The 12,289-nt window shown below is 37.6% G+C and overlaps 1 protein-coding gene across 1 annotated transcript in view; it reads left to right on the top strand.

Moving 5' to 3' along the window:
• The first annotated feature begins 4,860 nt into the window (after window positions 1-4,860).
• The window catches only part of LOC111873271 (forkhead box protein K2), a 39,554-nt gene continuing 32,125 nt past the window's right edge, over window positions 4,861-12,289 (top strand). The window contains exons 1-2 of the mRNA XM_023867838.2: window positions 4,861-5,264; window positions 5,690-5,884. Of these exons, the coding sequence (XP_023723606.1) occupies window positions 4,906-5,264; window positions 5,690-5,884 (554 nt within the window). The 5' untranslated portion in view covers window positions 4,861-4,905. The remainder of the gene's footprint in view (window positions 5,265-5,689; window positions 5,885-12,289) is intronic.

Raw genomic sequence — 12,289 nt, forward strand, 5'->3', positions numbered from 1 at the left:
CAAGCAGTTATGAAACAGTGCATTCATGGGCAGAGAAGTGAGAGGAGAGTTCATAAGACCAGAGGTGCAAGATGCAGACAGCAGTGAGGGATTCAGTATTCAGAAGGAGTTGAACATATGAATTATTTAACTAAGTTTAATTGTGTTGGTAACATCCAATAAACCCAACGATCAAATCTAGAATCCACAATTGTCATGGAACCCCAGACATGTGACAATAAGGTACTTTGTATGTCACAATAACGAAAGTTACAGTAAATTTTTTCTTGGCACTTTTCTCTTGTGTGCATAATAGTTTAATCGGCAACTGAGGTTGCTTATTCCTGGGAAACCAAAAATACATTTATGTACATCACAAAAGTCATGTTGCTAACACACTAGTCCCTTGGCAATGACACATGTATCACAGTTTTCATTTGAAGGGGGGGGGGACCTGTATAAGTAACTTCAGAATCATACCATTCCTTTCCTCAATTCTGGTTTCAGCAACAAATTTATCTCAGCCATGTCTGCCCTCTATCATAATGAAAAAGTACTGGAATTAACTTGTGATCTACTGGGTTGTGACACCTGTAATCTTGTCATCAGTGGATACATATGAGTACATATAACAGGAATATGCTGCCTCCATCTTCAGAATTAAAATACTGTCACATGCATGAGTGACCATAGATGGGTTTTGAATTGCTAATTGGAGTTATTGAAAACTTACACATCATAACTACAAGTAACTATAGTGCTATCACTAATTCACACCTGTCTACTGTGTCTTCAGCAGTTGTGCCTGGTGACAGATCCGAACAATGTCCTCTGTTTCTGTGCTCACGTTCTTACCAGCTGGTGAGTGTTCCAAAACTAACTACACTCTAGATTTGTCCTACTTATAACACCATGGCACAGACTGCACAGAAAACATCTCTCCCAACAGCTCTTCTATTGTTGCGTCATGCAGCTGTTGCACAGACCACGTAGAGAACACAGTTTCCCAGTTAGCCCATTGGTGTGTATTAGGAATCTGTTGCCTAGCAATGGGCGTTATTTACAGTCATTACTTAGTAACGGGTCTGCTACAACATGGATGATGCGGGCTTAGTTTGCTTATATAGACAGATTTCACAGAACCTGCCTATATAACCCAACCAATTCATAACTACCTTACAATTTGCATATGTAATGCAACTGATTCCTTATGCTATACACTTCAGTCCTGAAGATGGAGGCAGCATATTCCTCCAACACACTGGTACCCACCTACAAGACCACACAATATCACAATGTAGAAGTCTACATTCTGAACAGTCACTGCCATAAAGGCTCTGAAGGTATATAAATACTGGAATGCAAGAAAGTGAATGACTTCACAACCAATAGTAGGGTATGGGAGTGTGATTTAAACCCTTCCTCAACTGAGTCCCAAATATTAGGCCCAAGCCTATTCCAGCTTCTTTTTGCAGGATTCTGTATTCTAGAATCCTATATGCTAAAGGGGTAAGAGCTGTAAAACTAAAAGCCAAGTTAAATTAAATCATATAATTAACTGTAACGCAATCTTATATTATTTTTTTTTATTTCTTACTGTACATTACATTTTTCGACCATGAATGCTCATCAGCTAATGTACAAAAATCAATCAAAAATATACAAACTGGAACTACATATCTGTTAAAATGTGAAGATGCATAAAAATGTAGTTAACGTAATAATGAATTAGGTCACATCTGACTTAAAATTACAAAGAGATGAGTATAAAAGTCGCTCAACTCTTCAGATGTGACAAATTAAAAGCAAGTTTCAAATCCATTCCATAATAATGGCATATATCAACTCTGATGCTAAAAATGTCCTAAAAATATATCAGCCAAACAGGCAGGACAATTAAAATCAGTTATAATGAACATATCCATAACATAAAACAAATAAACTCAAAATTTGATGAACATACACTAGATACAGGGGATTCATACTTTGAAGACACCATTCAAGTACTTCACACAATAAAAAAAGACATTACATGAACACCTTACAAAAATATCAGATATATTGCAGCATGTAGACCCGTTGCTACGTAATGGCCCGTACACATGCAGCAGAGGAATGCATCACATACACAGTGACATCACACAACAACAGAAGAACTGTTGCAAGTGGCATTCTATGTGGGTCCGCTCCAAGGCTATGACTCAACTGACCAAGTTCAGTTCAGTTCAGTTCAGTTACTAAGTGCCGTGCAGTTGAGTTCAGTGGAGTGAATTGAGCCAGTTGAGCAACCAATTAGATCACTGCTGCAGTTCATTTGTCGTGAGCCACTGCTGTTAGATGCTGGTAGCTGAGGCACAGGAATAGTTTGAACCCCAAAGTAAGGCAAACATCTGCCATTGGAGACTGCGACCAATAAACAACTAGTGAAGATTGTAACAGACTGAGAACACTAGTTTGTGTGTGATAGTAATTTGTGAAGTGTAGTAATGACTTGTATAAGTGTGCAATAGATCCAGTTACCAATCCAAACCTCATCTACAGTCATTCATACAATTAACAATATATAATGTTTATCAACAAGGAAATTATCTGAATGACATATTCTCTGATATTAAAAATCTTATATATGATGTCATTAACCTGTCAGATATCCACCACCCCCATCTAGTTAAACCACTTGTTGCAATCTGAATGTACCTATAAGTCACATTCTACCTACACTAATACACAGATAATTGCTTTCAAGGACACATCACACCATGGCACCATGTCACTCCTTGCATTCAGAGAGACACATTCTACTACATCCATTAGGAAAATTCTACCTTAGCTTCAATATTAATTTAACTATAATTCATAAAACTTAATACAACATAATTTTTATATCAGTCTTCAAGGACCCACATTATACCACATCCACTAATCAGTCATCCCCTTCAGAGATATTCATTGCAACATATCAGTAGGTAAAGTTCCGCCCTTAACCCCCATATTAATATAACTGTACAACTCAGTAACAATGAGGTGGGCACAGCATGTATTACAAATGGGGGAGAAGAGGAATGCATATAAGATATTGGTGGGAAAGCCAGAAGGAAAGAGACCAATGGGAAGACCAAAGCATAGGTGGGTGGACAATATTAAAATGGATCTTAGAGAGACAGGATGGGATGGATTGATCTGGCTCAGGATAGGGACCTGTGGAGGGCTGTTGTGAACACAGTAATGAACTTTCGGGTTCCATAAAATGCTGGGAAATTCTCGAGTGGCTGCAGATTTGGCTTCTCCTCAAGAAGGGCTCAGCTCCATATGTAAGTAAGTAAGTACAACTCAGTAACACTTGACACTGCTCATATAATTTTTCAGATCTACTCTGACTACTAAAAGATAAATGCTAGAAAGATTATTCCAAGAATCTAATGAAAAATAACTTACAATGTATGTTAATATTTAATTTCGATTAACCCAGAAGATTATATATGGAAAATGAAAGTTTAAATATAAGAATGCAAAGGCCAAGCTGTATAAAAATTCAAACTAAATAGTAAACATATAACTCCATACCTTGAAGAATACTTATATTTAGACAAATGCTGTCATTTTTATATTCACGCCTTTGTAAATTTAAGTCAAGTTCAACCTAATTCTTTATTATTTTAATTACATTCTTATACATCTCCACATTTTAACAAATGTGTACTTCCAATCTACATACATCTGGCTGATTTGTGTACATCACTTGATTATTACTGTTTACAATTGACACATATTATGCACACATGTTGTGTAGAAAAAAAAAGTTATTTTTAATGTAAGTTTGTGTTACAATTAATCCTATGACTTAAAAGCATAAACAAAAAGGGTGCACATTTCTGTTCCCTAAGTTTGCTTTGTTTTAACAGTGAAACTAATTTCCTGCAACACTTTAGCAAAGCTGCAGTAACACTAGCTACTTTGGGAACTAATGTCCACCTAACAAGCTTCACAGCTGCCTGTCAATTCACATTAATTCTCATGATTGCGTGTCTTTTAACCGCAGGATTACTTTCAGTTGCATAATTCATGCCTACAAGGCAAGAGATTTGTGACCTATTCCCATTCCATTTGGCATCAACCAATTCTTATCTTATCAACCTATTTCGTCGGTTACGGTAACGCATATTAAACATGACGTATCCCGAAATGGAAAGCACTTGGGAGGAAATAAATATGTCCCATTTCATGGTCATATCATGCTATTCGCCTACTAGAACGTAAAAAGTCAGTAACACGCCCCAGCCGAAATTAGAACTAAGCACTACTGCCCTCTTTTTCCACCCAATCGTTTGCATTGTTTGAGCACTGCCTAACCAACCGGCCCAAGCTTTTCGGCAAAATCTAAGGGAAAAAATACTCCATTTCTCCTTGAGCTAGTCTATTTGAAAAAAAAAAAACCAGAGAACCTAAATATATTTTATTTGATAGTTTCATGCCTCATTTGCCACTTGTGCGAATAAACTGCAAAAACGAGATCTGCTATATCATTTAGTTCTCACATAAAATGTCATGTGGTATTAAATCTGAGCATTATGTTTACGGTTTTCGCCTGTAAATACGGCATTTCTTTTATCTGACATTGCGAAGTTGAAAATACTGACTAATAACGTCAGTTACACTATTCATACAGTTGCCAAACTATTAAAATCAACGTTTCAATAATTTATCGTATAAGTAACATTTACAACGTTACTTGACACTACGCTCATCTAAATTTTGCAGCTATACTTTGAGCACATGCTTCATATTTTGCATCTCTTTGCAATGGAGACACAACACCGCACAACACGCAGCGCGATCGTCACGTGGTTATGGCCACCCACGTTTTGGATTATGGGTAAACATCCATAGTATCCTAATCGGCTCTCAGGAAGCCATATTCCCCAAGTGATGTCTGAACACTCACGACCGGAGGCGAGTGATGCATGGGCTCTTTTGGCCCTAAAATCAGCCCCAGCTAGTCCATCAAAGCTTCAATGGAGTCCAGAGAGCGACGGAACTGCTATAGCTCGCCTAGAAGGTCGGGAGTTCGAATATATGGTGCGTCAGAAGAGGATTACTATTGGCAGAAACAGTTCTCGAGGCGAGGTCGATGTAAACATGGGACACTCCAGTTTTATTTCGCGAAAACATATTGAAATATTCTTTGAACATCCTCATTTTTATATGTCGTGTAACGGGAAGAATGGTGTTTTTGTTGATGGTGTTTTCCAAAGAAAAGGTGCTCCGTCGTTACAGTTACCGAAAACGTAAGTACTCGCATGTTTTTTGGAAATAGTAAACAACATGAGTCGTACACAGTGTGGGTCGGGCACTTCGATATCTAAAACACGCCGTATTTACCAGCTCGAAGGCCACAAGACTTAGTGAAGACTGCCGCCACCCTCATATATCTGCTGCAGGTAAAGTAGCGGAAAATGTGTACAAATTATGTTATTGTCATCCATTAACAAGATGATATAATCAGTTCAATCATCTTCCAAGAGAAGCAGCAGCGTGAACCGTTACCACAGCCCACACTAGCTGTCAGCAATTAAATTTAACAGAATTAGTATGACAAAGTCAGTGTCATGTATCTCATTTCTGAAATTAATGATTGTTAATTTTCTGCAGTTTGATTTTCTTGAAACTAAACAAGAATAGTTGCTTTAAATATTGAAAATTTTATTGCCAGGTGTACGTTCCGTTTCCCAAGCACCAACATCAGGTTGGTGTTTCAGTCCTTAGTGGATGAGGCCGACCCTCCAGTAACTGTTCGCCAGCCCTCACCTGCAAGGTCAAGAGACCCACTGCCACCTCTTAGGATTAATATTCCTGATCCGGATGTGGGCTTCAACAGCCCTTTTCCATCACCTACAGGCACAATCAGGTAACAGTAACAAATATTTTTACTGTACATCTATGTAGCTGAATTTTATGACCTTCACGTGTTTCTCATCCCCCAAATTCGTGATGTGGAATTATGTAACATTTCAGGGAATTTCCAAAAAGCGTATTTTAATGTCAGAAATTCTACATGCTTGTATTTTAAAATGTACACAATTCTGAAATGATGCAGATGCATATGTTATCGTTTTTTCAGTTTTGTGTGCAATTAGTCTTAGAGAAATGAATACAGTAGTAATCCAAAACTTAGCAGCATCATGCATAATATATCTCATTAAGTTATAAGTTCATTGAAGGACCCATGAAAGTGTTTTTCATTTTTGTGTCCACGGTTTGTCGCTGTGTGTAATTACTTCTGACACTTGCCTGATTATGAAGTTGGTAATGCATCTTTCTTCTGTTTCTGCAAAATGTAATTGATTGCATGATAACTGTCCATTGAATGGTTGTCATTGCAAATTTTGGCATGTAATAAGTATAATTATTAATGCTCTAGGAACTGAAATCCTTTTTGTACACTTAAGTGTTCTGTTATTATAGAATAAGTTTGTGGCTTTGTGTGGGAACCCCATAATCACCATGAAAACATAAGGAGAAAACAGGTTTTAAAGATTAGTGTGTGCCATGTCTCAGAAATTTATATTGCTGTATAGATACTTTTCACTAGTTACACATTGCATCAGCTTTTTCTACAGTCAGGCTGGTCATTGTTAGGCATAAACCATGGGACTGATCAAAAAATTGTAGTTAATACAGTGCCTATGCAGTGGGTCTGAGTTACACAGTAACAATGCATGTGTCAAGATCATACAGTTTTAACAACTGAAGCTAACTCCATGTAGCTGAGTCCATCTTCAGACACTGCCAGTTGTGCAGCTACTCAAGAATTTTCCAACATTCTGTGGAACCCAAAGGTTCATTACCATGTTCACAAGAGCCCTTTACTGGTCCTTATCCTGAACCAGATCAATCCAGTCCATACCATCCCATCCTGTCTTTCCAAGATCAATTTTAATATTATCCTCCCACCTATTTCATGGACTTCCTAGTTGTCTCTTTCCATCTGCCTTTCCCATCAATATTCTATGTGTGATCTGCTTTCCCCCCATTTCTGCCATGTGCCCTGCCTGTCTTATATTCCTTTATATGATCATTCTAATTATAATTAGTGAAGAGAACAAGTTATGAAGCTCCTCATTATGCAGTTTTCTCCAACTTCCCGTCACTTCATCCCTCTTCTGTCCGCAACCTATTCTCAAACACCTTCAGTCTCTGATCCTCACTTGATCTCAGAGACTAAGTTTGACACCCATACAAAACCTTAACAACTGAAAGTATACTTAAATAAACAGATGACAGATATATTTACCATAAACATAGTAACTGATTATTGTATACACTGGAAAAGTTTATTCTGTGTATCATGGGCCTATCAGTGTGAGAAATTATCACTCTAAATACACCAACATGATTTTAAACTGGTTATCTGATTCACTGCATTCCCAAATCTCTTACTGTTCCATGTTTAGTGTTTATTACCTTTCCAGCTCATGGTTTCTCTGAACTGTAGCAGTAGAGAGTAGTTAAATGTAAAAGTTACAGTATCCTTGTGATATCTGTATATTTCATAAGAGATATGAAATCATGAGTTTTTCTGGTGGTACTCTTCATCATTTATGTATAGCATGGAGAAGATCAGTAGTACCTGCCACCTTTCCTTGTCATTTCAGTGACACTTCCTTCCATTCTTCTGTAAGTTTGTGTATATAGGCAACAAAGTAACTTCCAGGAATATCTCATGTTATTTTGAATCTTGCATCTTTCTGGAACTGAGCTTTCTCCCTTGTCACTTTGTGTGTGTGTTTATTTATTTACATACACACATAATACAGTCTTGTGAATACAACACCTTATAGAATGTTAGTTTTTGTTTCATATATATTGTAACAAGTCTTCGGTATATGGGGTTATCATCAGGTTTGTTAAATTGCTGCAGTGTGGTGTAATACTTCATTGTGGGTAAGATGTGAAAGTCTAATGAAGTATTACAATTCAGTGTAGCACTTTAGTGAATCATACATGCCTGATGATGGTTGCATGTGGGAGAAATATGTTATAATATGGTAAACCCTCATTATAATGGACAAAGTATGGCTGTGTACAATTGTAAATTTCTAAAAATGTTGGGGCACTAAGAAATGAAATAAAATAAAAAAGAATCCCAATACACATCCTTTATTTAATCATACTGTGTGTTTTTATGTTCATTTCATTTCATTTCATTTCATTTTTATTTGGCATTCATAATTGCTATAACAGTAACACTCGAACAAGTCACATCATTAAATACATCATTCTTGAAATCGTTTCATGTATTGGCTATGTATCCTATGGGGTACTTCCATGAATACCCCTTTACTCAGTTATAGCGGATATCAGCAATAACATACACCCTTTCCCCCTATTAGTCTGTTATAGTTAGAGTTTACTGTATATATGAAATACAGGGTAATTGGTCAGAACCACTGAGCTTTTGGGTCTTACTTACTCATGGAGCTGAGCCCTTCTGGAGGAGCTGCCAATTCTGCAGCTACTCAAGAATTTCCCAGCATTTTATGGAATCCAAAGATTCATTACCGTGTTCACAAGAGCCCTCCACCGGTCCATATCCTGAGCCAGGTCAATTCAATCAATACCATCCCATCCTATCTCTCTAAGATCCATTTTAATATTGTCCACCCACCTATGCCTTGGTCTTCCCAGTGGTCTCTTTCCTTCTGGCTTTCCCACCTCATCCTCCTTAAATTGATCATTCTAATTATACTTGGAGAAGAGTACAAGTTACAAAGCTCCTCATTATGCAGTTTTTCCAACCTCCTGTCACTTCATCTCTCTTCCGTCCAGATATTCTCCTTAACACAATTTGTACCCTTCACCAAGTATAATTAGAATGATGAAGTCAAGGAAGATGAGATGGACATGTAGCATGTAGCATGAATGGAGGAGAAGAGGAATGCATATAGAATATTGGTGGGAAAGCCAGAAAGAAAGATACCACTAGGAAGACTAAGATGTAGGTGGGTGGATAATATTAAAATGGATCTTAGATGGGATGGTATGGGTTGGATTGATCTGGCTCAGAATAGGGACCAGTGGAGGGCTCTTGTGAGCACAGTAATGAACCTTCAGGTTCCATAAAATCCTGGGAGGTTCTTGAGTGGCCTCACAATTGGCAGCTTCTCAAGAAGTGCTCAGCTCCATGAATGAATGAGTGAGTGAGTGAGTGAGTGAGTGAATACAGAAGATTAAGTGTTGTGTGTGTATGTATGTCTTGTTTGTCCTATCCAAACAACCTACCAACTTTTATTTCCTCCTATAATGTGTTATATTCACTGCTATAACTGTGCATTTAATAAAATGATACTTAGATTGTTGAAAAGATTTTTTTTTTACTTTTATTTTTAGTGATTTAATTGCTGTAGGCAGAAAGAGTACGTGAAGAGTACATCTAATGGTTATGCATTATTCAAGCCATAGGAAATGTAGTTAGCAGGCATTATCTGAAAGTAAATATTGTCATGTGTAGGGGTTATGCGTGACGAAGTGATGGGTTCTAGTTCAGATGATTGGATTGATTAGCACCTTGGTTACACATGCTCTCTTAATTACACTCTAATACAGAACTATCATTGATTTACACACTTTCCAGTTCACCTTTGCACACGCACTAGGATTCTCTCTTGCACTAGTCTTCTCCTAGCAATGGATATCCACACAAACTGTCACTTCAGATCACTACAGATATTACACATGAAATCTTCCAGTCACGCACCAAGTCTTCACACAACGAACTTCCCATGGCTCTCACACACTCAAATACCCCCACATACTCCCAAATACTGACATCTGTTCTGTCTAACTATCATTATATAGCTTCCACACTGACTGCACAGAAAACAGGCTATATTGTCGGAAAGTGTTTACTGAGTGATTGCATAGCAATAGTCGTGGCACGGACTTCATAAAAAGCCAGTTACATTATAGCTCCCACTATTGCAGTTTGACATCATTGCGCCTGTAGGGAAGTCTGTTTACTGGACTGTTGCCTAGAAGCTGGTTGCCTAACCTCGTTCCACTGTTGCCAGCATGTATGTTTACCTGTCTGTTACCCAGCAACGCTCTGGCCATCCACGTTACGATATTCTCCCAATACTTGATGTGATGATCACCAAAGTCACAATTCTACAACATGCATGCATTAATATTAAGCATTTAAGAAAATAACGTCAGGGTATTGTCTGTGGGCACTGATTTCGACAGATATTTCAAACTTGATGACGAACATCCTGCCTGAGGTATCTGATGTCACAGAAAGTTTTGATGGTAATCAGTAACATCATGTGCTGTGAAATATTCACTTGCCAAGAATGTGGTAAATACAAAAAGTGAACATGTCAGCACAGTGCTAATCCCACATTGGAAGTGCTTGGTTCAAATTCCAATCATGGACTGTTGTAGCTTTACCAGGCATATAATGTAGTATGTGAAATAGGTCATTGTCACTTCCTCCTATATATTTCCAGTTCATCATTTGTAATCATCTGGTCACATTCCACGTGAACTTTATCCTCAGCAGTTGGTAGAGCATAGAATAATGAATCAGTTTCCGCCAGTGGCTTCATTTATTGTTATGAAACTATTTTCTTTATTTATTGTGTAATTAATCTTTATTAGCCTTATGTTGAACCATTGTGATATGCATATGTTGAGTCAAGCAGGCCTAGTGCTGCATTTTTCAGTACAAATGCCATAGCCTCTGAGTCATAGCCTGCAGACCAGTGCAGTAATAACGGGGATTTAAATCCTATAACTCATGATAGGAATAATCTCTCTCACAGCCAACGTAATCATCCCTGAAGAAAGGTAACATTTATTTCCAGCTAGGGCAAGTCAGCCTGAAACAATTTGAAAAGTCAACACAACTCTTATTTTTCAGTTTTGTCATTTTTAGGCATTCTGTGCATGAAGGGTGAATGAATGCAAGGTGTGGAGATAGCTCTCAACATGTTTCATCTCATAACTGCTCAATAAATTTGACTTAAATGCAGTGTTGGAGTTCTGAACTTACAAGTTGTCGGAATTTAATTTTTGTGCAGACTTGATGTCAAGATTATAGTATGTTGGGGATGTTATACCAAGTAGGTCAGTATATGGCTGTCACCATTTGTGAGGTACCTATTGCTCCCATCTTCAGAGTGTTAAGTGTGGAACCCAAATTGAACTTCATCAAATTTCTCCAAAACATCTCATTGTACAGAATAATTGATGCATTATAAAATGTGGTTCTCATTAAGCTAACTTTTATGTGAAACATTCTTGGGAAAATGTGTGTTTGTAAGGTCACTATGCTGTGTGCGCATGTGTGTACACGCGTGCATGCCCGAACCCTCATTTCAGCTTTTGAATCAGTTGACCTACTTTCATGAAACCTGTCATGAATGTGCTATTGAAGGTCTCTCCAATGCCATACCTGCAATTTAACAACAACATAGTGGACATGCTAACCCAGAGTGACAATAACAGCACTAAAAGAGTTCTGAAATGATGCACAGTAATATATTCTTGCAAACTATACCGTATTTGTTAAGCCAGTGTCTTTGTATCATGTAAAATAACAACATGGTGTTCATGTAAACATTTTCTTTATCTTTGGGTTTGATGGCAATAACATCTGAACCATTGGAGCTAGGCATGTGAAATATGATGCACAGATAGAGCATAAACATACCTGCACACTGTGTGTGAAATATTGTTGGATAACAAACGCCCATCATGGTTTAGATTTCACACTGGGCTGTAAGTTCTCTCCACCAGCTACCATTATCTTCTTTTCCATCATCCTATCACTGAAGTAAAATGGAAATTCCATCCATTGGGCACTCCCATGTAAAAAGATATGGATACCTAGCCAGGTGGGCAGACACTTAGATGGTTAAAATTCATAACATTAAAGCATCAGCCACAAATACATACACGTGCACACACATGAGTTCAAATTTGGAATCTGTTTTAAAATGGTATGCAGAATTGTACATTATGAACCAAAATAAAGTTTAATAAATCCAGTATCCTGTTGAATTAACAGCTCTTCAGCTTGGGTGAAAATTTCTCATGTGTAGAAGTAGCCAGTGGCAATTGATGTGTACCATAATGCTTAACTTTAACCGAGCCAAATTTCAGAAAAGTTCAGAATTACATAATTTCTCATGTGTAGAAGTAGCCAGTGGCAATTGATGTGTACCATAATGCTTAACTTTAACCGAGCCAAATTTCAGAAAAGTTCAGAATTACATAATTACATGCATTTAGACAGCTGGTATATTCCAAC

Source organism: Cryptotermes secundus, unplaced genomic scaffold (assembly GCF_002891405.2).
Source record: "Cryptotermes secundus unplaced genomic scaffold, Csec_1.0 scaffold131, whole genome shotgun sequence".
Lineage (NCBI taxonomy): Eukaryota > Metazoa > Arthropoda > Insecta > Blattodea > Kalotermitidae > Cryptotermes > Cryptotermes secundus.